A 26,774-nucleotide genomic window follows, 5' to 3' on the forward strand; every position below is an offset into this window, starting at 1 on the left:
TAATATACAAAAAAGGGAAACGGCTCTCAGATGGGAACCGACTCTCACCGTTCACTTAAAAGAGCCGGCTAATGGAGCCGACTCGTTCGCGTACAACGCGTATCTTCAGCCCAATTTATACTTCTGCGTCGAACTTACGCCGTAGCATACGCCGTAGGCTGTGTGTAGCGCGCGTACCCTCCGGCGTACCCTGACGTGCACCTCTCCAAAAATGTAACAACGCGTCAACTCTACGCGGACGCAAGCGCTGTGATTGGTCTGCTAGGACCGCTCACTCGGGTTTCACATGCTCCCTCTGCGCGCGTCAACACGGACAACGACGCAGAAGTAAATGAAAACCAACGCGTTGCCTACAGCGTAGAGGCTCCGGCGTAGGTCCGACGCAGAAGTATAAATCAGCGGGGAATCTTCAATGGGACAGCCCATGGCTTTATAACAGATTCCTCTTGGGCTTCACTGGACTCCTGGAATAACCAAGTTCAGGCTGAGAAAATATCACGCTTTCACTATGTTTGGCAGGATATTTGTTTTGTGTCGATACTTTTTGATTGTAAAAGGTAAGAATATTGTTTTCCTTATGAACGGTTAATGGTGCAGTTTGACTCTTATAATTGTGACCGATAACGCTTACGAATAGTTTGGGTCTCTCTACGCATTTGTGAGTGTTTTTGTTAAACTTATAGGCTACACTGATTGAGTGCTCGATGGATTAGAGATAAATTTGATGGTATTTTGTTTGGTTGGTTGTTTTATTGTCATTCATTACAACTATACTAGCAACACATTTAGTGAGTAGCCTGCGTAACTGTTTGAGCATTCTTTCAGCGGTTAATATCTTGAAATCAACCAGTGCGCCAAACTAAACTGACCCCGCCAAATTTTAACCCCCGGCCGAGCCCACAGTGGGTTTAGGATTTGGTGGTGTGTGGGGTATGTCAACCAGGTAACGTTAGCGGCATCAACGACGGGGTTATTTGGCAGGGAGTAATTCGACACCACACATGGTTGGAATGTTTTGCATCAATGAGGTCTGCATCAACAGTCTGTTGTTGTTGTTTTTCACTTTTTTTTTCTTTTTTCTTCAAAGAATTAAGTCATCTTTATTGCAAAAAGGGTAGCCTACAAATCACAGGTGACTAACCAAAATATACTTCACAACATACAAGATTATAGTACGTAAACAGAATACAATACAATATTGCCAGTGGAATCTTATGTGCCATTACAAAGAGAAAGAGGACCATATGTTGACAGTTTTAACTGCTTTTTTGTTGATGGAGCCAGAAATCAGATTAATATAATGTGCAACTTCATGGAGAAAAAATACAAAATTAGTTTTTTTAGTTCTGAATTTACTAATGTGAAATTTTGCCAAAAGAATTAATACATTTATAATGAAGTAGGCTACATCTTTACTTTGACTTCTATAAAAGCAAAATATAACATTCATCCACAATAAGGTAAAGTTTTTATAAATATGTCAATGATGAATCTGCTGAAGTTTTGGCTGTCAGTCTGTTTTGAAATTATGTTAGTGGTTGTTTGCAACGTCACAACACCGTAACGGTCGTGGGGTTTCAGCTAGGTTCTTGCATCAAATGCTACATATCAAATTTGACCTCCGACTAAATTCTGGCAGTGTCAGAAGTTTTGATTCACAGTCCTGCAATGTTACTATTCTCGTTTCCTCATGGGGACCTCCATTTAGGTTTTCCACAGGCATAATAATTTGTATTCTGTATAAATTGTAGCCTATTCTATCCCTCTTCATTAAACTTACACCTGAACTACCAATCACAGAAAACTTAGTTTCTGCATTTTTACATCGTCAAAAAAAAACATCACTTTTTAAGCTGTTTCCCTCATGGGGATACAAAAATATCCCCACAAGGACAAGGATTTCAGATATTGCCATCATTGTGTGGACATTTTGTCCCTATAAGGTACGGTTTACCTAGGCCACACACACACACACACACACACACACACACACACACACACACACACACACACACACACACACAGACACACACACACACAGAGCAGATAAAGCAGGTATGGTTATATACCACAAAAGGCCACCAGGTGACGCCCATAATCCATTTAAATTTTCTTTGACACAATCATTTATTAATTTTCTCACAAATAAACACACTTATATAGTCACTCTATCAGTGGTCAAATATGGAACCTGGAAAGTTAGATATTTCCAATTATATGTTTTGTCAAGATTAAAATAAGATTCGATGCAAACTACAACAGCTGCAAGGATTTAAAGTGCAGTTGTCATAACAATGTCTTGTTGGAAAATTCAAATGGTACCAAGTTTATGATGATTACTTAAATTATAAATTAGAAAACATGCCAATAAATGTACAAACATGACACAGTTAATAGCGAGGCCGTCTCCACTTGTTAAGGTAGGCTACAGGAGCATAGTGTAAAAAGTCAATAGTTTTGTGAATAGTTTATGTTCATTCCAAAACTAATAATTAATTGAAATATTTTTTTAAAACAAGCAATAACTCAGAAAACCCAGCAATAAATAAATAAAATAAAGCTCTGCCTGTGGTTGACTAGTTGACTTAATTTGATGGTACCCTGTAACCAACTTTCTTTTCTAATTTAAAAACAAAAGGCTTTAATTCCTATCTGAACTGAACTCATGATTCAGTGCCTGTCATTTTTGTCAAGCAATGGCCATCATATGTGTATGTGTCATGTGTATGTGTAATCTGCAGCACAAAGTAATTAACAGCCAAAATGCATAGGCTACATCACACTCAAACAACTTCATACAGTAAACAGTCATTAAGGGACTGATGGTGATATTTCTTCTCTCAGTTTATGTCCAACACTAACGGATTTGAAGTGATCAACTAATAGAACAACAGTAGCCACGCCCACCACAGCAGAAATGACCAATCGGATCACAGCTTCAGTTGAACCACAGCACTGGTCAGAGTCTATTAAAGGGAAGAAGAAAACTTAGACTGAACTTTCCATTTCAACAAACTTTTTCTCTCTGGCTTTCTTAACCACAGATTAGCTCAGTAATTAGCATTACTGCTGTCATACCTGCATATGGTTGGCAGAGTTGTGTGATGATGTCCAGATGTGTGGTCTGGTTGCTGATGGGATTGTTGATCACACAGCTGTAAGTGTTGTTATCCTGATATTCCACCTCCAGAGGTAGAGAGAGACTGATGCTGAGATCAGACACACTGATGCTGGACAATACACTGAATCCTTTGTACCAGGAGAGAGTCACATCACTCACATTCAACACTGAACACACCAGTGAACATCTGGACTCTGTTGATGAATATTGTGAAGAGTCTCTGGTGATGTTGGGAACAGGCAGATGAGCTGGAAAACAACACAGGAGAAACAAAGTTCACAGATGTGTTTTGTAGCTATCAAAAATATAGATTAAATCAGTGTTCTCAAAGTTGCTGTCCTTCAGATAAGACTTATTTATAGGGCAAACCTACATGTCCTCTAGCCTGGCTAACGTCAGACCAAGTCTCATTGAGACTTGTTCTGGGAACTATGTGCGCATTTTCTCGTATTTGAGGCGTGGTTTACGAATGCCCAGAGCCGTTTATTGGGCGCTATGAATGTCTATCAAATGCGCCTGTACGTAGCTCATAGCCAATCGCTTCAATTATACCAGATGACGTATGTAGAGTGACAGAAATTCGACGAGGAAAAAGACGATGGGTCAAATATTTATTTGTACACGATGGCGTTTAGCGAATATTACCGTTTGTGCAAGATAAACACGAGGGTAGAAGGTAACGTCGAGTCTGATATAAACAAACTGCTTCGGTGTCGTCATCATCTTGCTGCTCCCTCCCCGTTCTGTGATTGGTTCCCTTTTTCAGGGGAAAATTTGTTCCATGGTGTCCAGACTGCCTAGCAGCGTGAATAGAATCGTGCTGTGAGCAAGGCAGTAAGGGGAAACCCAGGCTACATGTCCTCAGCTTTTTGCGGCGTGTTTAGAGAATTGATACCCTCTTCATGTCCCCCTCTCATCTTTTTCTGCGTCACGGGCTGAAGGATAGCAATTTAGCAAGCGATAATAAGCACCCACGGATAATATTAGAGACTACTTTTTAGCACTCTTTCCAGCACTTCAGCCATTAATGCTTCCTAGATGAAGATTAAATGGCTTTCTCGAAGAAGTCTGCACTGTTCACACTATTTGTGTAATTACACCAGTGGAAAGCTCTCAGTTAATGACATTTCATTGAAAAGAGATGTTTGGGTTTATTCTCTTGATCATAGCATAGGTAGTATATTAAATAAAATAAAAGTGTTTAATAACTAACCAGGTAGTGTAGGCCAATACACTGGGATTTCAAGGAATAGATTTAGATGTCTGAATTGTCGTGGTGTAATTCTTTTATTGAGCTGTGCAAATTGTGGTCAGCACAGGTGTTTTCGGTGTGTTACCTGATTTCAGACTTAGTCAGTTAGTTAGTTCCAATACTCATATTTGATTGGCAGTGGGACTTTTCACTTTTGAATTTATTTTCACTTTGTATCTATTTGTTCCAGGTCATAAGTAGTGCACTGTAGTTATTGGTGGTTAATTTCGGTCAGGTTTTGTTCTCTAGGCAACAACGTTCTACAGTATAGGGTGTTAAGTAACTTTATGAGTCATTCACTCAAAAATATCCAAAATTTCCTCTCATACTGAAGTCTCACCTGACTCATACCATTCCCAGTGTATCTAGTAAAATGGACACTTCACAAATGTGACCCTGGATCACAAAACCAGTCTTATGTTGCACGGGTATATTTGTGGCAATAGCCAAGAAAACATTGTATGGGTCAAAATTATAGATTTTTCTTTTATGCCAAAAATCATTAGGATATTAAGTAAAGATCATGTTCCCTGAAGATATTTTGTAAATTTTCCACCTTAAATATATAAAACATTTATTTTTGTGAATGGATGCAGCACTATCGCCAATAGAAATGGACAACTTTAAAGGCGATTTTCTCAATGTTTCGATTTTTCTGTACCCTCAGATTCCAAATTTTCAAATAGTTGTATCTCGGCCAAATATTGTCCTATCCTAACAAACCATACATCAATGGAAAGATTATGTATTCAGCTTTCAGATGATGTATAAATCTCAATTTTAAAAAAATTACACATAAGACTGGTTTTGTGGTCCAGGGTCACAAATTGAGATGACTCATTTCCACAGTTATCAAAGTTTGTTTTGATTTCTCTCTTTTTAATTTTAATATAGATCTAGCGTAATAGTTAATATTCTACCATGGCAGAAAATAAACAAAAATTGCTGCAAGGGCATTTATATTAAAAAGTGGTATCACATTTTGAAACCACAAAAGTTGAGGTGCAGGTGCATCTGACAAATTAATTGATAACAGTTTCAATACTCGAGTAAAATTGGAGAATTTGAGTCGCACACAGACCACAAAACTTGTAAACAGCTCTGGTGGAAGACTGGATTAAAAAACCCTCTGATGACACATAGATTATATGTCTAATGAAGTTACCGTAATCACCAAAGGGTGGCTCTCTTGGACTGTATGACATCACAGAAAACTTGTTTAGTCCAGTTTGTTCACCCAGCAGGGCTTCGCTCTGTGAGTCATGAAAATGTACAGGCATGAATTTGGTCTGCTGTAAACTACTATATATATATATATTAGTTATTTTTGTGCAGACAGTTGGTTTCTCCACACTGTTAGCCTATGGAAGCCTGTACATTAATACGACCCTGGCCTTAATCAATCTCTTTATATTTTCTTCCCTCTTTTGGAAAATCGTAGAAATTATATTATTTTTGTGAAATATGAAAAGGGTCCATTAGATTCGATTATTTCTGTTAAAGATTGATGATGTAATGTTAAACCTATGAAATTGGCAAAAAAAAAGCATACAGCTCCATAGTGCTGATGTAAAAGAGAGTGATAGCTGTGTGTAAACCTTCAGTCATTAGCTTCCTTGTTAGAGTGCCCGCCTCCCATGCGGACAGGCCCGGGTTCATGTCCCACTTAGAGTGGGCGGTGTGAACTGGAGGGGCTACACTAACACAGTGTTGCAATGATCATTTTGGTGGGTGTCCTGCCCACATTATCAACGACCAATTCGTAGGAATTTGTACGATTTGTCTAAACCCCAGTGATGGGTAGGTTTAGAGGCAGGGTCAGGGGTAGGTCATTCGTACGTATTAGCCACCTAGTAAAATGCGTAAGAATTGCCTTGAGATTGGGTTGGTTATTTCCAATGTAGAGCTCCAGATTAAGGAGAAGTTCTAAGGCTTTTTGTCCACAAAATGACAAGAGTACTAATATAGGCTACCTTCTTTGGGGAGTATTTTAATTTAAGCGATGCAAGACATGCTCATTTTATCTAGTCAGTCTGCAGTGCATTCGGCGCCAGACTAACGATACAAATTCCACTTGTCCGTATGACACTTCTGTCATGCTGCGCTCCACTTTATTCCTATGGGTGACATCAAGCGACTTTAAAGTGCCCGCAAACCATCCCAGCAAAAAGCTGGCCAATCTTTATGCAAATTAATCCGTTGAATGTGACGGGACTATCCAATAGAAGTAGAGCACATGGAGACTGGGGAAGTCTCTCATGTTTCCTTTGTTCTAGACGTCCTACTACAAAAATGTAGTCAACAATTTATGACCCATATTTCCAAATCCATATTTATACACATCATTTCTCCCTCCAAATTTCAAAATTCGAGAGGGAGTTAGGTTGGTTTCGAGCAAATGTTTTAAAAACACAACATTCCCCGCTGGCTCAAAACCACACCCATAGCGGTAAACTTGTAGCCTGGATGCCAGCCGAACTTAGTCCCGCCCATAAGTTTTTTAGGTCGGGAAGTTCGGTCTGGACTTGATCGGTTGAGGAGCTATTATGCCTGAACAAAAATTGTTCAGACCAATCAAATTGTCAGGGCGGGGTTTATACGATGATGGACAGATGAGCAGCGTAATCATCTACGTCACCAATGAGCGCTTGGGTTGAATTCGTTATGACTGCCGCTGGAGAATTGAGATTTCACGAGTTCACACTTACAAATAAGTCAGATAGAATAAATGCAACAAGAGAGAGGAACAGAGAACCGCGATTAAGGCATTTGTCGATCAGAAACATGAATGAAAACTTACTCCGTTGCTCTGATTGGTTGTAGGTCTATCCAATTGAGTGCAGACGCATTTTCCTTCCTGATTCGGTGGAAACACGCCCCATAATCACAGCCCAATGGAGCAGTATCAGACTCACATTCTGACTAGAATCTGAGTATGACGACGTCAGGCTAGTAAACTTGAGGAACGCCCATCAACGTACAAATGAGGAGAGGCATCGCAACACCACGCTTCAGTCGTGTCGCAAAAGTGTATCCGTGCCTTAAGACATTTTTTCCGGGTTTCTTGGCAATGAATATATCCAATCCAATCCAACTTTATTTGTTAAGCACTTCAAAACAACCAAAGTTGACCAAAGTGCTGTACAGGATGCAAAATTACATATAAAATATAACAATAAAATTAAACAACATAAACATGAGTACAAATAATAGCCATGCAATAAAAACAATCAAAATAGGAAATTAAATGAGGTAAATAAAGATCTCACTAAGTATCAAAGGCCACAGAGAAAAAATGGGTTTTAAGACGGGTTTTAAAAACAGACAAAGAAGAGGCTTGCCTAACATGCAGAGGCAGATCATTCCATAGATTAGGAGCAGACACAGCAAAGGCACGGTCCCCTCTGAGCTTCCACTTAGTTTTAGGCACACTCAGGAACAGCTGATCATCTGACCTGAGAGAACGGACGGGTGTATAAGAATGTAGAAGCTCAGAGAGGTATGGAGGGGTAAGAACATTCAAGGATTTAAAAGCAATTAACAGAATTTTAAAATGAATCCTATAGGCAGCCAGTGGAGTGAGGCTAAAATAGGGGAAATGTGCTCATGTTTATGTGTGCCACTTAAAAGACGTGCTGCTGCATTCTGTACCATCTGGAGACAGGTGATGGAGGACCCACTAACCCCCACATACAGTGCATTACAGTAATCCAGCCAGCACATAAATCTGACTGTCGTCTGCATAACAGTGGAATGAAATGCCGTGCTTCCTAAGTATGGAACCAAGTGGGAGAAAATAGAGAGAAAAGTAGAGGACCAAGAACTGAGCCCTGTGGGAGACAGACACACCAAACTGATGCCAAAGAACTAGCGCTGATGAAAGCCAAGAGTTGTCGCCTCGTGTCGCCTGCGTCAGGAAAGAAAAAGCTGCACTTAAACACGCATAGAGAACTACAGCCAACTGTCAACTAGCATGTGTGTTCTGTGCATGCGTGTTAAGGAGATAACTGTTTATTTCTGCAGATATATTCATCTATATTTGACATTCAAAAATGGAAACCGACGCTGCAGATACACACACTGTAAATAAAGCAGCACGTACTAGAGTTGTCAAAAAGTACAGACTTCGGTAACAGTCGGTATACATCAATACATGGCTTACACAGATACAGACGGGTGCTTTTGAAAGCAGGCGTCTATCAGCGGACCGGTCCAAACGCTCCCGCTCCCTATTTTTAACACACTTTCAAACACTTCCGTGTGGTCTGAGACGCTCCCGTGCGTTGATCATTGTAGCCAATCACAGACATATCCCATGAGCTTGTGAACACATTGGCCAATCAGACGTGTTTACGATTCCGCTCAACAGCACTCAAAGCATCACACTTTTAACATTTCAGTATCAACTTTGTACCGATTGGTAGTTTTGGACAAATCACTTTCTTTGTTCCACTCCGCTCATGTTAGCCTAATATTAAAGTTTTTGCCCAGGAACACTCAAGTAAGATGATGTAAATTAGAACAGCCTTCTCTTCTGTACCATTTCCACTTCTTCTCTCACTAACGGCCCGACACTGATTCTACAAATTTTTTTAAAAAACCTAGACAGCGTCCGACTAGAGCCAAGTGAGCAGAACACACCAAAAAAACTAAGTCGGCCAGCGCTCAAAAATAGCCAGACATTGTCCGACGGCCGATTGCCTGCTTGGTGTGTCCTGGGCTTTAGAGATAAAACACTGAAACTCCTGTGGTGAGGTAAGACCACCGATGATGGTTAGATTAATGTACTCACCATAAACAGTAACTCTGAACCTCTTGTCTAAAGTCCCTCCATTACTGATGATGGTTACTCTGTAAAGTCCAGAGTGTTTTATTCTGATGTTTTTGATGGTAAGAGACCCACTTTGATTATCCATCTCCAGTCTGTCTTTGAATATCTCATTACTGTCATATGTTGGAATGTTCTGCTTGTAGATTTCAGCAATACGAGAGTTTTCAGGTCCAAACCTCCAGAGTATCTGGTCATCTCTCTCTATTGCAGAAACACTGATGTGTAAAGTGACAGAATCTCCCTCCATCACTGATATTGTATTGTCTGCATCTGAACTAAACCCAAACACATCTGAAACATAAAGATACATAACAAGTTTCAAGTTTGGTTTATTTATATAGCACCATTAAAACAGCAGCAGCTGGCCAATGTGCTTTACAACATCTGATAAAATAAATACAAGCAAAAGCAGTAAAAAACTTGGTCTAAAAACTAGGTTTTACAGGTCACCTGGCGTAGATGACGTGGTGTGTTTGGACAGAATACGAGGCAGAGTTATTTATTAAATTCATATAAGACAAAAGAATTACAGGAATAATAGATTCTAAACCTCAAATAAATGCCACAATTAAGACCTTGAAGAAGATATGAGGGAGAAACACCCAGAAACACCTCATATGTGCCGCTCACAAGTATAACGGTCGTTCCTTACCATTAATGCATGGAAAACATGCATACGTCTCCTTCGATTAATAATAATGACCAGTGCCGTGGCTGGGATATAGTACATAAACCTACCAACGTCCGTTGCCATAGTTTTTGGAATGACTTTACTTATCGCAAGAAGAAAATTTTTTTAGAAAAAAAATATATATTTTAAAAAAGTTTTAGTCTCAAAACTGAGAAGATGGCGCAGATGGGTCTCGATGTAGTTTTCAAAATGGTTCTGAAGTGTGCATTTCCTGGATGTCCGAGTGGTGAGAAACTAACGAGAAAACGTAAAAGTGCCTTACCAATGGCGCAAACCTTTCACACTTTCCCATCAAATGATCGTGAGTGCCATCTTCTCAGTTCTCGCTCATGCATCGTGGCGCTCTCGTGAACTCACGTCAGAGGCCCACACGAAAGAAAATGAATAGTTGAATAAAGTAGGTTTTTTTCGCGCACAGGTATTCTCGTTGCTTGATAAACTTAAGGTTGAGCCACTGTAGTCACTTGGACTATTTTAACAATGTTTTTACTAACTTTTCTGGGCCGGCAGATGAAATTACATGCAGCCTATGAAGGAGTGATCCAGCTCTCAGATTTCATCAAAAATATCTTAATTTGTGTTCCGAAGATGAACGAAAGTCTTACGGGGTTGGAACAAAATGAGCGTGAGTAATTACTGACAAAATTTTTGGGTGAACTAACCCTTTAAGGGGCAGATAAATCTGGGTGTCATCAGCGTAGCAATGAAAAGACACACCATGCTTTTGGAAAATATAGCCCAGAGGGAGCATATAAAGAGAAAAAAGTGTAGGAGCTAGTAGATCCCTGCTGGAACCCCTATGGGATATTGGCAGCTGATGGCATGAGAGTGCCAAGACGAACAGAGAACCTCCTGTCCTTTAAATTGGAACTGAACCAGCTGAATACGGTTCCTGTCATGCCCCCCACACACCACAGGTCTAGGTCTCGAGACAGGCAATGAGAATCTCATGATCGATCATGTCAAATGCAGAAGTAAGATCTAATATCATCAATATTACACTATCACCCTGGTCAGTTACCATATATATATCGTATATCGTAATAAAACCGACTCAGTACTGTGAAATATTTTTTGAAAGAAATGGCAGATTGGAAATGGGCCTATAATTTGAAAGATCAGCAGGGTCAATATTTGGCTTCTTTTGAGATGAAACCACCGAAGCATGTTTAAGGTCTGCTGGTATTGTACCCAAACTAAATGATTTGTTGACAATCGCCAGAAGACTATAGGCCCCAAGGTATCAAACATAACATTTTACGCACAACGTAGCTTTGGAGAACAGCAAGCTTAAAAAAGCAGTAGGTTTCTATTGTGCTTAAAAAGACCCACAAAGAATCCAACAGGAAATGCTTTCGCTCTTCTTATAAATAACATTACAATGATCATGTGTTTACACCACAGGTTTATCAAAGCACAACAAGGAGGAGCTCGCATGCATAATAGTAGAAGATTTTTTTACAAAAAAAAAAACAACTTTATCATGAAGCCAAGACATCATCATCAGTGTCGTGTACATTAGAGGTTTACACATTTTGCAATAATCAATGTAACTGCTACTAGATCGCACAAAAAGGGTTTAGATTTTCTGTTAATCAACTTCATCAGTAAAAACAAAATGCATTTAATAGTAAGTAGTATAGTGATAAGTAATAGTATAATGATAGTAAATATGATCATGAAATCTCACCCTGTGCAGAAATCAAAAACAAGATGAATCTCCACATGCACATTTTTGTTGGACTGTTGAGTTTCTGTAGAGTTTGGTGGCTCACAGTCAATGAATGCAACAGTTCTTTATACTGCTGCAAGGTTGTTTCTGAAAAAAGGTGAGATCAGACTCAGACCACAGTGGGTGTGATACTTCTGCAACTTCTGACACACTAAAACTGAAAGTCAGTTTATTCCTTTGAGCACATTTCAAAAACAACAAGGATTAAAAAAAAGGAGGGGAGGGGGAACAAAACATTTATGTTTTTTACAAAGATAAAAATCCTTCTATAGTTGTAATGTTGATTTTATACAAATATTTTAAATCAACAATATATGCTGCTGTTGATATTTTAATATGCTTTAAATTTTTATTTTAGCATGACTATTTTCAATGAAATAAACTCTGTTCTGTAATATTTTGCACTTGTTGATTAGGCTCTAAATAAAAGTGGCCGTTAAGGGCTTATATGTGCGTGAGAGAAGAAAAAGCGTCACCCACCACTGTGGTTAAAGAGTTCTCATCTGCCTTTAGCCACAGACAACAGGCACATTTTCCTTCAGTTTTTTCATAGCTCTCTCATAGTAACAACAATCAAATATGAAATGTCTCATAATTCATTTAGATTTAACGTTTATATTCATGACTGGCTTTGTTTAGATTTTTAAAATCCTTTTTCTATCTAAATATGCAGATATGCACATTTATAATTGTGATGATGCTGAAGGCTGTAGTAGTACACAGAATAACAGTATTTTAATATTCTCTACTGTTTGCATGTTACTGGAGAGAGACTTTGTCTGTTTAAATATTAATGAGTATATATGTTCAGACATACCATCAGGCCAAAACACAAAGGAAGAATTTGCCCTATTTGTCTGTAGCCTTTCTCCTTTTCAGGTTGTCACCACTTCCTCCTGATTGCTAGTTCAGTGATGCGTGGGTGTGTTGAGCTCAGTGTCACTGAATATGACTTGCATTTTAACAACATGCAGTAACAAATTGAGATTCAAAGCTGATTAAATCAGAGACGTCCCCTCAATGAATCATATCGAGCACCAGAGAGTATAGTTTGATTTGCAGATTAATAGCAGGTGTATAAATGGCAATCTGTTGTGTTCTTATGGATAACTCTTTTTATTTAGCTTCATCAGATAATATGACCATAAGATGTTTTTGAACAAATTTCGAGAGCAGCATGTTCAGATAATTAACCTGATTAACATAAGAGGAGCGAATTCAGCCAATCAACTCAAATAACATAAGAGGTAGCAGATTTTCCTCGTTGACAGTTTCACTTCTACTATTCTCATATCAATCAGGGTTTGGTTCCGGAATGAAAGCGAGGCTGTGAGGGATAGACGTACATGTTAAACTGTTATTTCATGTGTTTTGGATTGCTCTGCTGAAGAGACACTGCAAAAATAATGTTTCCAAGAAAATTTCAGAAGACAAAAAAAAAAACAACAACAATATGATCTGTGGAAATTTATAAGTGATCTTAGGAGCTTTATACAGATTTTTACAGCGGATGCCATTGAAAACATGGTAAGTCTATTCACTGATGTGAATGAGTTTTTTTTAATTATTATTATTCCTTGAATAAACATTAAAGATTGCTCTGAACAAGGTCTATATGCAGCAGGCACGGATTAACGCAGGGGCCTAGCCTATTGGGCACTTGCCAAGTGCACTGGGCCAGCAGGGGGCCCTGTCAAATTTATATTCTTTTCAAATAATAATTATTGTTTATTTCAGTAAAATTGTGTTGAATATTGTGGAATAATGTGATTAACTTTTGCAGTTGCGAAGTATTAATTGGTAACTACGACCTCACGTTATGTCAGTCACACTTGCACACTGCCTTCGAAACTTTCGTCCGTCAAAAAAAAAAAACGGATCGGGTTGGATTTTTCTGCGTTTTTCGCATCAGTAACAAGCATTTGAATGGTGTTGACAATTTAAAGCCACATAATGACGGACACGAAAAAACGCATGCGAAAATTTCGGTTTCAGTGTGCAAGGACCTTAAAGGAGAACTCCGGTCAATTTGAACATTGAGCTCATTTTTTTGTACATTTGGAGTGCTGTCAATACAGAGAACAACGACAAAAATTGGTGTTGCCTACACCGAGTTATTTTATTTTTAAAATTTGCACCCTGTTGACTTCAATGGGGCAAGTTTTAAACCTGCTTTTAGCCTCTTAACATCCTTGATGTGTCATTACAAGTGCACAGAAAATGTGAGTGATTCCTTCTGAGTGAACACGAGTGAATCTGACTGCAGTAGATGTGAAAGATATGTATAAAAATGAAGTTATTTAAGCCAGCGCAAATTGCCGAGTTCACGCTCATAGGTTTAGTTACCTATGATCACGCGCGTGAACTCGGCAATCGACTACTTTGGACTTCAACTGAAAACAGGATGTAAACACAGGTATTTGCACTGGCTTAAATAACATCATTTTTATTAATATCTTTCACATCTACTGCAGTCAGATTCACTCGTGTTCACTCTGAAGGAATCACTCACATGACCTGTGCACTTGTATTGACACATGAAGGATGTTAAGAGGCTAAAAGCAGGTTTAGTACTTGCCCCATTGAAGTCAACAGGGTGCAAATTTTAAAAATAGAATAACTCGGTGTAGGCAACACCGATTTTTGTCGTTGTTATCTGTATTGACAGCACTCCAAATGTACAAAAAAATGTTAAAATTGACCGGAGTTCTCCTTTAAGTCACGCGTAAAAGACTCGAAAAACAAAACAAAAAATTTAAAACCACAACTGAGTGGATCAATGAAAAGAAAGCAAAAAAAAAAAAAAAAAAAAAAAAACAAGGACAAAGAAGCAAGAGAAGGAAGCTCAAAGCTACCAACAATCTCCAGCTTTTTCAAAAGTCGCGAGGCGCGACGATAACGATATTGATAACAGACCTTCTTATCTGAGCTGCGTCAGCACTCTCAAACACCTGAACGAGTGACCAGATGACCAATCAAATCACAGTAGGCGGGCTTTGTTCACAGAAGCGCGAGCCGAGCGCGAATTCCAGCGCAATGCGCTTCACGCTTCAGTTTTCGGTCATACAGTGCGAGATAAGAGGCAAAACATCTGTTTTAAGATAGAAGTTTTAAGCGACCGACAAAAATAATCAGTTTGCAAAGACTGTATCAATCAAAGCCCAACTTTTTGGAAGGGAAGATATAGCTACAGGTCAAGATCAAGAGACTGAGAGAAGAAAGAGAGAAGGAGATGAGAGAGGAAGAGCAGGTATTGCATAGGCCTACTGTGCCCAGAAGGAATTCATACGAATAGGGCAACTCGTATAATATGTAGCCTAGGCTACGATTTAGCACAAATAAAAAATGTGCAAAAATGTGGTGAGAACATCTTTTGAGACCGTGCCCAGGGCACATCATCGCCATAGGGGAGACTGGGGTGATTTGTGCCAGGGGGGAAGTAGTTCCACCCTTGTTTCTGGAAAACCATAGAACAAATTGGTCATGTGACCACATAATTTTGAAAAGCAATCACTTTTACTCATCCTCCAAAGAAGAGAGACACATGGCATGAGAGTTAAGCACATTTTAGTGCAAAAAACAGTTTTTTCCCTTTCAGAGTAAAATTTCTATGATTAAGGTTTTTTGATTGTAGTGTCTGAACAATTATAGACAAGTTTGAAAACATTTCACACACACTGTAAAACCCAACAAGTTAACTCAACTCAAACCGATTGAGGAAACTGATTGCGGCAAACCATTTGAGTTTAAAAATAAATACATATGAGTACTGTGAACTTATATATATTGAGTCATATATATAATATCAATATATAGCCTATAAGTTCACAATACTCATATGTATTTATTTTTAAACTCAAATGGTTTGCCGCAATCAGTTTCCTCAATCGGTTTGATTTGAGTTAACTTGTTGGGTTTTACAGTGCATGTTTTAGTGCTTTAGTAGTCTACTACACAATGAGTCTATACAGTTAGCATGATGTTAGCTCTTAACTGCTGGATCATGCTAGTTTTTCAAACTTGTGGGTCTGGGGTGATTTGTGCCAAAGGGCCTGGGTTAAGTTGTGCCAGATCCAGACCACCTAGACCTACATACTCACAGGGGATAATCTTGAGAAGTGAGGAGATGGGCATGCCTCATCATTGTTTGACTTAGGCCTGCCTGCTATTTGTTTAATTTAGCTAACACTGATTTCAGTTTTGAGTTTGCACTATGTTATTAAAGAGAAGTTTTATTCAGTTTTTAAGTGGCCTATGTCACAATAGGATGTTTAGAAATTAGCCTAGTCACTTTATTCTAATATGTTACATAATTGACAGACAGCGCTATGTCAACAGGCATCTATTGCCAAAGCCTTTTTGCCTGAAATGATTCACAAATATCATCATAGGCTATATTGTGTTGCTATGGTGCTCTAAATGGTTGCTAGGGCGTAGCTTGATAGCTTCACAATGATCCTGAGAGACTGATTGGTCGTCTGAGTAAAATGAGCCCGCCCCCTTGTCTCTATGACACTGTGATCCAGAGTTATATTCAATACAATATCCCTATGCAATTGACCATAGTAGGAAAAACGCATGCTATGGTATTCCAGGGTGACAATATCTAAATAAACCTTAAATTAGTAATTTTGTATTGAATTTATCTTGCTTTCATATAGCATTACGGTTCATAAAATTAAAATGTTCTGTTTTACTTCAGAAATCACTGGCACAATTTACCCCCAATGTATTCCCCTAAAGGCACAACTTCCCCCGCACCAGGGGCAAGTAGTGCCATGATACCACGTTTTTCCCAAGAGCTATATTTCTAAAACAATTTATTTCAGATCCAAAGTTATTGTTCTCAGGGATGCACCACATTCTGAAATATATGTACATCCTTACGTTGAAGGCATTACTGCCATGGCCTCACTTTAAAGTCACTTTGAGTAAAAACTGGCACAACTCACCCCACTTTCCCCTAATCCGTCCCTGATATGCAGTAATCACTCGTGCAATGTGCTTGTTCCTGCCCTGTCCTCTCCTGTGTAATTATTATTAAACTCTTCCTCCCCCTAGTGGCGACATTTGTGACGCACCCCCTCTAAAGGTTGTGCAAAACTAGATTTCTAAGAAATATAAAAAGCTTGCTTTTTATTCACAGATAGGCTAATATTTAAATACTAAGATATAAACAGCTCGTTGCAGTCATGTTTAAACTTTAGCAAAATAACATGTTTGTCAACAGCAAAAGTAGCATGAAGTCAAGCATATCTGGGTTTAGGCTATGTCATCTTACAAAAGGGGCGGAAGCTTCTCGACTATGAACTTCAGTTCTACTTCAGTCTAACTATGAAATTTAGGCTACCCACGGCGCATAGTCACTCTGTTAGCCCTACCGTTTTTAAATAAGCGAAGCTCCAATTGGAAAAAAACAAAAACGCTTTGGAAACACGGATTATGATTCGAAGCGCTGTTTTTCTCTGCCTCTGTCTATCTCTCAAGAAAGGTAACAGACTACTTTTTATTGTTCTTATTTCTCGTTGTTTTACGATTAAAAGAAAACACTCGATAGCCTATATTTTATTATATTAAGCAGGCTAGTTAACAAACAGTTAACAAATAAATAAGGACACATCACTGAAAAAAAAAAGTTATTCTATTAGTGGTGCTCACTGCGGACTGCTATCCAAATAACGTCCAGCTCACCTCTGGTCGTCATGTGTGGAGCTTTTGTCCAGACTAGCTTCGCATCTAATGTAGCTAATTTGAAGGAGCGTGGAGTGTAGCGGCAACGCTTCAGTTTTTGGAGAAACTGGAGAATCTCTCCAATGTGCTGTGCTGGGAGACCGGCTTTATAACAGATTCTTCATCTTCTCCTGGAATAACCAAGTTCAGGCTGAGAAATATCAGGCTTTTGCTATGTTTGACAGAATATTTGTTTTGTGTCAATACTTTTTGATTGTAAAAGGTATATGTTTCCCCATATCCATGAGATTTTTAGGTATGTGGTGCAGTTTGACAGTTATTACGACCGATATTTGCTTATATAGCCTAGTTACAGGGCTGCCTATACTGTCACGCATTCATCGTGAACCGTACCTCCTAGTTTAAAGGGATTTTGCGTAGCCTATGTCCTCCTGAATATGAAAGCGCATATCAAACTCTTCTTAAAGAATGAATCATTCTTTTTGGACAAGCTTTTTTCGATTTGCGAACATCCGATCGCGGAAGGCTTATCCGCCGGCTGTCTGGGGAAACTTACTACCACACGTCTAAAGATAGCAGACATCCCAACCTGCACAAAGGGGGAAGGGGGGAGGGGTTTCGAGACTACAGATAAAGTCCCGAGGCACACACGCACACACGTTTTATTGTTTTGTGCATGCATTTAAGTTTATTATAATTTTTTGCTCTGTTTTTCCAGGGAAGATGCGTTTTTGATAAGATCACAAGCGTTCAGTGCTAAGTGCAGGCAAACCGGAATCCAAGAAGTTATTATACCACATATGAATTTTGTCTTTAGACACATTCTACTTCTCTCTTTGAGACCGTCTGGTTGGTCCCTATCATTACTTTGCTTGACAAATTGGCAAAACCTGTGATTGTTGGTGCAAACAAACTAAACCATAGCTCTGAAATTCTGGGATAGTTCGTCATCTTGGTAGTTGCAAGGGAGAGAGATAGGCTAGACATATAGCTTTGTCTAGTTTGAATTCCCCTCCACGTTAATATGATTTGTAGGATTTGAATCCTAATATATCATTTATATTTATCCACAGTTGCTCATATCACAGAATGACAAAGGAATTTGTTAGTTTGATATATTTTTCGTAGGTCACTTAGTGTTTGTATCTAACTGTTAGCCTTTTTTTTTTTTCATTGCGATATGATTACCATCAGATACCTTGCAGATAGTTTTGTACTCTCTGTATTACCATAATGGAGACTGAGTGATTATTGAGCTTTACTAAATGCATCACAGAATAAACCGAACAATCTGCACCTGAAAGTGGTGTTGTGTCAGAGTTAACATTGTCATAGTATACAGTAGATTGGGTGTACATTTTTAATGCAAGAGGTTGTTCTTGAAAGAGCAGATGTCAAGGAAAACTTTTCTCTCATTCATTTGATTTTGAACTTCAGCCAATACTTGATAAGCAAATGTGTATTCACTATCTTGCAATATATATATATTTATCCTAAACATATGACTTACAAATATTTTCTAAATGTGTTTCAGGTGTGTTTGCTGTGAAGTCAGTGTCAGTGACTGAGGGAGATCCTGTCACTCTAAACACTGATGTTAAAGTACAGAAAGATGATCAGATACTGTGGACGTTTGGACCTCAAAACACTCGAATAGCTGACATCCACAGACAGAAGATGCATGTTTATGAGAAGTTCACAGACAGACTTCAGATGGACAATGAAACTGGATCTCTGACCCTCAAAAACATCACAAAGGCACATGCTGGACTTTATAAACTACAGATCATCAGGAGCTCAGGGTCAAAGATGAAGAATTTCAATATTTCTATTTATGGTGAGTTGAAGATATTTTAATACATTATGCACACCCTCATCATATTCATGTCATGGCATCTTGGCGTTGTCCTGATTATTCATAATGACTTTTAGTTTCTTTTGATCGACATTGTAATTCAATTATTGACTGTATAATGCAATAGCAAAAAAGTACATTTCCAATTTTACCTGCCTGTCTTTATTACTGTTCACTTCATGAACACATCAAGTGCAAATGAAGTAAGATGCTATTTACGCTGTTTAGATATTTTTTGTTGTAGATACTTTTTGTAAACATATGATAATAAAATGATGATAATCTACAGAAACAATAGCACCTTGATTAAATTTAGTGTAAATAGCGATACAGTTGATGCTTCTCACACAAAATGTAAATAAAATAATACACTAATTATATTTTAGCATTAATCTGGGTGAATAATATAATACACTCTATAACCAGTGTCTTAAAACACTGCACATACTATACATGTTATTATTTAATATACAAAGCAACCATACAAACATATGTTTGTTTTGCATACCGGTATTTATAAACTTTACTCTAAATATCTGCCTTTTCTCTCTCTCTAAATTGTATTGAATTATAATATTGCACTGCTGTTGAATGCCTGAGCCTCAACCAAATGCATTTCAATGTACAAACTGTCTTTGACATTTGTATATATGACAAATAAATAAACTTGACTTGACTTTTCTTCTTTCCAGATCGTCTTCCTTTTCCTGCCATCAGTAACTGTTCTTCACCTTCAGGATCATCAAGCCAGTATTGTTCACTGGTGTGTTCAGTGTTGAATGTGAGTCATGTGACTCTCACCTGGTACAAAGGAATCAGTGTATTGTCCAGCATCAGTGTGTCTGATCTCAGCATCAGTCTCTCTCTACCTCTGGAGGTGGAATATCAGGATAACAACACTTACAGCTGTGTGATCTACAATCCCATCACCAACCAGACCAAACATCTGAACAACATCACGCAACTCTGTCACACATGTGAAAGTACGTCAGTATTAGGGGGTTTAACACAGGCTTGGTATCGCAGTGCACTTTTTCCATGCTGATTTGAACTAAACTGCCAGTGTGAAAGTTCCCTTAGAGTCCATAATTAATCCTTATAATAATGTCCTGCTGGCTTATCCCTCAAATGTTTTATAGAAGTAATTGAACTCGCATTGTCCCACACACATTTGAGAGGGTTTCCCTACACATAATATTTAAAGCTATATTCTTACCTATGAATGATAGAAATTAATTTGAGTACCATTTTCATTTTGTACAAAGGCTCATACTGACAGCAAGAGAGTCTTTATTAAACTTCATAGATGTTTGTACACTCACCTAAAGGATTATTAGGAACACCTGTTCAATTTCTCATTAATGCAATTATCTAATCAACCAATCACATGGCAGTTGCTTCAATGCATTTAGGGGTGTGGTCCTGGTCAAGACAATCTCCTGAACTCCAAACTGAATGTCAGAATGGGAAAGAAAGGTGATTTAAGCAATTTTGAGCATGGCATGGTTGTTGGTGCCAGACGGGCCGGTCTGAGTATTTCACAATCTGCTCAGTTACTGGGATTTTCACGCACAACCATTTCTAGGGTTTACAAAGAATGGTGTGAAAAGGGAAAAACATCCAGTATGCGGCAGTCCTGTGGGCGAAAATGCCTTGTTGATGCTAGAGGTCAGAGGAGAATGGGGCGACTGATTCAAGCTGATAGAAGAGCAACTTTGACTGAAATAACCACTCGTTACAACCGAGGTATGCAGCAAAGCATTTGTGAAGCCACAACACACACAACCTTGAGCCGGATGGGCTACAACAGCAGAAGACCCCACCGGGTACCACTCATCTTCACTACAACTAGGAAAAAGAGACTACAATTTGCACGAGCTCACCAAAATTGGACAGTTGAAGACTGGAAAAATGTTGCCTCGAGTCTCGATTTCTGTTGAGACATTCAGATGGTAGAGTCAGAATTTGGCGTAAACAGAATGAGAACATGGATCCATCATGCCTTGTTACCACTGTGCAGGCTGGTGGTGGTGGTGTAATGGTGTGGGGGATGTTTTCTTGGCACACTTTAGGCCCCTTAGTGCCAATTGGGCATCGTTTAAATGCCACGGCCTACCTGAGCATTGTTTCTAACCATGTCCATCCCTTTATGACCACCATGTTCCCATCCTCTGATGGCTACTTCCAGCAGGATAATGCACCATGTCACAAAGCTCGAATCATTTCAAATTGGTTTCTTGAACATGACAATGAGTTCACTGTACTAAAATGGCCCCCACAGTCACCAGATCTCAACCCAATAGAGCATCTTTGGGATGTGGTGGAACGGGAACTTCGTGCCCTGGATGTGCATCCCACAAATCTCCATCAACTGCAAGATGCTATCCTATCAATATGGGCCAACATTTCTAAAGAATGCTTTCAGCACCTTGTTGAATCAATGCCATGTAGGCGAAAGGGGGTCAAACATAGTATTAGTATGGTGTTCTTAATAATCCTTTAGGTGAGTGTATATAAGCGCATCAGACAGACAAAAAGTTGCTCTTTTGTTTTATAAAGTAACTTTAAACATTTCTTAAGCACATACTGTACATCATCCCTAATGTTTTACAAATGTTAAAATATATTTTTTTAAATAACATTTTTAGAAAATACTTATAATATTAATAATGTTCGAAATAACATTCTAATGTTCGTTGATGTGTTCTCATGATGTTGAGTGAACAACATTTTCGGAACATCCATTTTGTACTTGTTAATGTTAATGTTCTTGAAATTTTACAAATAAACATTCAAAGATTGCTATATTGTGAGTAAAAATAAGGCAGGATAATGTACTAACATTACATAACATTTTAAATAACATTATTTCATGTTTTATTTCACATTATCATGTTTTAAAAACGTTTCAGAAACATAAATCACTGTTTCCACAATGTTTTAAACATACTGTATATTTATTAGCTGGGATATATCTTCAATTTGGAGGACAACATTGAGCAAGATTTGGAATGTTTTTTTCAATACAGAAAATATTTGTATCTAGTTATTAATCATAGAAATAATGTACAGATTCATTGATTATCAAAATAACTGTTGGATATGTTAAGATATTTTCCCCATCAGATCTTACAGTAGATTAATGACTGTGTGTGTTTTATCATTGTAGAATCCAGCCAAACTCCAGTTCTCCTTGTATCGCTGTTACTGCTGTTGCTGCTGGTCGTCACAGTTTTAGTCGTGTTGTTCTTCTGTCGCCGCAGGAAATACACACAAGCAAAACAAGATGGCAAGTAACATACAACAGAAAAAATAATTGTGCAAATGTAGTTCTCAGAAATGCCAACAAATCCTGTAACCACCATTTCAGCACTATAAATGTTTTTAATGTATTTGTATTTAATGTATTTAATCATAATGTGCTTGCTTGTTTTCTTTTGTGAATTGAGTAATGAAATCATTAAAGTGCATTTCATTACAGGAGGCTGATGGACGGGATCAGACAGTGTATTCAGAAGTTGCTTTGAGAAGATGATCATTCAGACTGTATTATCATACAGATCAGTTTATTACTGTACATATCATGTAGAGCAGGGATAGGCAACTCCGGTCCTGGAGGGCCACTGCCCTGCAGAGTTTAGCTCCAACCCTAATTAAACACACCTGAACAAGGCAATCAGTGTTTTCAGGATTACTAGATAGATACAGGCAGGTGAGTTTTTATCAGGGCTGAAGCTAAACTCTGCAGGACAGTGGCCCTCCAGGACCGGAGTTGCCTATCCCTGATGTAGAGGTTTATGTCAGTGTGTAGCAAAGCTCAAAACCTCAAAGTTAAAGTACAAATGCACTGATTGTTGCTGTTTGCTACAGATGACTGAATTTCAGCATTTAATTTTTAGCAATCTCTAAAAGAATTAGATTTTATTAAGACAGACCACATGTCTGTAGAACACACAACCAATAAAAGGATATGGCATTTTTTTCAGGGATTTGCAATGTGCACACATATGCAATGTGTTCAGTTGGTGCAGTTGTTGCCCCTACTAAAGCATTTTTTGAGTGACATACTCATAACCAATTCTCAGAAAATGTCCTCTGCATTTAACCCAGTATGGGTTATTTCATGTCATGGAAAAAAGTATTGTAAGGAGTGAATGTGTGTTAATGGCCGACACCCTCTGCTGACTGTTACAGGAATTACAGGAATCAATATTGTTATGGGTTTGGCTGGTTAGCATTGTTCAGTTAGCCTCTGCTGGCAGACAATCATTGGGATAAAAGGCATCTTTCAAAAGTTTTGCAAGACAACCTTTGACTGTATAATTTCAAATCTTCTGTTCTGTACTAAAGACAAGATCATTAAAACAACTAGTTTTTAATTTAGCTATTGCTGCCATACCAGTAATTGTTATGTGCGTTCAGTAAGTAGGCTAGTGAATTCAGTCAGGTACTACAGCCAAAATGTGATATTATTGCTGAATGTGGAGTCAGTCTAACCAGTCTAATTTCAGATTGTTTGAGTGTAGTTAGCAGATTTGTTATTTTATGTACTTGAATTTGTTAGGCTGTAAAAGTGGTTTGTCTATTTACTGAACAAACATTATTAAACATTCTCTCTGCACTGATTATGTTTATGCCAAAGTAAACCATATAGGGGTTGACCAGGTGAACACAGTGTCATATTCAATTAAATGCATAAGCTGGTTCATGGAAACTCAGTGCACATTGTTTTAATATGACTGGATTATGTTTTGTGTATATATATATATATATGTACAGTATGTGTATAAAAAAATGTTAACCACAAAGTTTATATATATATATATTTATAATTAACTTTGTGGTTAACACATTGTGATTAAAGCTATGCTCAATGGGTAGCACTGTCACCTCAGCACCTCAGGTTCGAGCCAGGTGTTCTTTCTGTGTGGAGTTTGCACACAGTCCAAAGACATGCAGGTTAGGTAGATTGGATATTTCAAGGGTATCTAAAACCTTTGCCTAATCAAATGTGTGTGTGAAGCGGACCCTGCAAACAACTTGTTATAATTGCTTTAATGAGCTCATTGTTTCATTGATATGTGAATGTGACACATTTATTGAGATCAAGTTATTATTTTTCCAAAGAAGGATGTTATGATGTATGCAAACTATTGTTTTTAAAGTTTTTGCTGAATCTGAATCTCTTGAAGGAAGGCTTTCAGAAGTGAATTAAACTTGCAGTACTGTGATATATATAATATATATATACTTTAAAAGAAATTAGAGCTCTGTGTTCTTTTGTACTTGTTTTTGTGTGTGTGTGTGTGTGTGTGTGTGTGTGTGTGTGTGTGTGTGTGTGTGTGTGTGTGTGTGTGTGTGTGTGTGTCATATTCAGGGGGTTTGTTTATTTGACGGGAAATAAATTCTTATTCTGAAACATTCTTTCTGTACTCATTATGTTATTATGATATATATATATTATATGTATATGATGTATTATGATGTATATTATGTTATACATGTAGCCTAACATTTGATTGTCACCAAGCCATCTTTGTTGTTTATTGATGAGTGGTGGCAGTTCACTAACTCATGTTAATGTTGGGAATATGCTGAGCCATGATGCTTTTTGTGGTAAATACAATCTAAGCTGTTCCTCTAAAGATCACAAAATGAGCATGACGGTAGCGAACGTTTGGTCTAGGAACTCCGAGTTGAATGTCTTAATATAACGTGATGTCTCTTACAGAAATATGCAGTATAAAACACATGAAAGATTTTACTATACGTTATTTAAAAAAAAAAAAAAAATCCACATAGTTTCACATATTTTGGACAGTGAGGTATAGCCTACCATTTTAGATGTGCAGTGACCTCTGCATCTGTAATGGTCTGGGGGAATGTTCCTTTAAGACCCATTTCACTCACTTCAGTCACTCTATTTTCTACAAATAAAGAATCTCACAACAGCGCTTCCACTTTACTTCATGTGTTCGCGCATACACAGTTCAACCATGGTCTGTCACATCCTTCTTACAATATAACATATTGTTACAGGTGTGCCTGCAAAAACAGGTTTAGGAAACTTATAAGGCCTTATAAGGAATTTGAGAGATACTATAGAGATATACTACGAGTCCGCAGATTCTTTTTTCATTCTGTTGGGCGTGACTTAGCAAATTCCCACTGTTAAAAGTAAACGTTGGTATATTGAGCTGCTTCTACTGAATGTGCAGGTTCTTTGAACGTTAATAAGGATGATGCTCAAAGCTGCTTGCCTCTGCCTCTGTTTATCGCTCAAAACAGGTACACTTTTATCGTATTAAGTTTAGTTGTTTTATCAGATGCGAGATTAAACTACTTGTGGAGGAGGTAACACTAAACAGTTAGGCCTATTGCTGGATAAATAAGGACACCACTGAGTTAAGTTTTAAAAAGGAGTAGGTTCCAGCAGTGGTGGCATGTTGGTGTTCGGTACGTGGAGCTTTGGAATTTTTGGACTTGTCGCTACAAAATGTTGAAATTAAGTGATATTTGAATTGTTTTTGAGGGAACGAGTTGTTAGTGTTCAATATACAGGTATCCTGTGGAGTTAGATGTGTTTCTGTTAATGTCTCTCACACAGACAAGCATTGCAATGAAAAAAAAAAAAAAAAATGCCATACTGGAAAGTGTGACAGCCGCGGGTGACAGCCTATCCTCGTGTCAACACACTGTTGACACGGTTGACTATGTTTAAACAACTTGCAACAATCATGATTATGCAAACTTTGCAAAGAGTCCGCTATCAGAGAACAGACGTAGGTTACAAAATGGCATATAAAATAAATGGTTTAGTTTAGCTTCTATGCATTAAACATGCATGATCATAACAATTAAAATAATTATTAGATAAATGAATTTTTCTAAGGTGATTTGTAGGTCCATCTGTAAGATTATACAGCAGATTTGTTTTTGTTATCAATTTGGTTTGTGTTATGTGTAAAGTATACAGATGCAGAAAAGAGGCTAGATATTAATGTATGCTGTCATGTTGCAGATTTAGATCTTCTGCTTTTTGAAAGATACTTATCAGATGTTTTCACGCAGTAGTTAGAATGTGGTGCCCTTTAATAGACATCTTGGAGATGTAGCCTTTGTGTGCAGATTCTAGCATAATAGCGGTTTGTCAAATTCTGTACTTCTCTCTTTGAGACTGTCTGCTGCCTGCTTGGTCCCTATCACTAATGCTTGACGAAGTTGCTAAACTTGTGATTGTTAGTGCAATCAAACTAATCAAACTAAACATGATAGGGAATTCTGGATAGTTTCTGGTCTTCTAAGTATTTGCTAGAAACTTGTTCTGGGTGGTTGCCAGGGCATTTTTAGATGGAGAGATAGATTGCTTTGTCAAATTATTCTCGAGATTCTACCAGAACCAGGAAGTATGACCATATTAGCCCAGTTCTGTCAACACTACATTGGCAACTACATACCAACCATTACAAAGGTTTTTTTTTTTTTTTTCCAATTTGAGAGAATTACAAACCTGCTTGCTGCTTCCATGGGTCCTTGGTAAATTGGTTTATGATGTAACTTCCTGTGTTTGAATAGTTTTCAACATATAAGTCCCAAAATGG

General features: G+C 38.1%; 3 protein-coding genes across 3 annotated transcripts in view; 2 read left to right on the forward strand and 1 right to left on the reverse strand.

The window, feature by feature from the left end:
* Window positions 1-478: 478 nt before the first annotated feature.
* LOC307169630 (CD48 antigen-like) lies at window positions 479-22,470 on the forward strand (the record flags this gene model as incomplete). Its single annotated transcript, XM_079890359.1, has 4 exons — window positions 479-557; window positions 18,853-19,155; window positions 19,866-20,156; window positions 22,343-22,470. The coding sequence occupies exons 1-4, from the start codon at window positions 509-511 to the stop codon at window positions 22,468-22,470; spliced, it is 771 nt and encodes a 256-aa protein (XP_079746485.1). The 5' UTR covers window positions 479-508.
* LOC307169732 (CD48 antigen-like) lies at window positions 2,098-11,709 on the reverse strand. The gene is made up of 4 exons (XM_079890527.1): window positions 11,586-11,709; window positions 9,166-9,495; window positions 3,079-3,369; window positions 2,098-2,966 (listed from the first exon to the last, which is right to left on the reverse strand). Exons 1-4 carry the CDS (start codon window positions 11,626-11,628, stop codon window positions 2,812-2,814), a joined length of 819 nt encoding a protein of 272 aa, XP_079746653.1. The 5' UTR covers window positions 11,629-11,709; the 3' UTR covers window positions 2,098-2,811.
* Window positions 22,471-25,340: 2,870 nt separating the features above from the next.
* The window catches only part of LOC307169724 (CD48 antigen-like), a 34,395-nt gene continuing 32,961 nt past the window's right edge, over window positions 25,341-26,774 (forward strand). The window contains exon 1 of the mRNA XM_079890514.1: window positions 25,341-25,461. Coding sequence (XP_079746640.1) covers window positions 25,413-25,461 — 49 coding nt within the window. The 5' untranslated portion in view covers window positions 25,341-25,412. The remainder of the gene's footprint in view (window positions 25,462-26,774) is intronic.

Source organism: Squalius cephalus (genome assembly GCF_949319135.1).
Source record: "Squalius cephalus genome assembly, chromosome: 13".
Lineage (NCBI taxonomy): Eukaryota > Metazoa > Chordata > Actinopteri > Cypriniformes > Leuciscidae > Squalius > Squalius cephalus.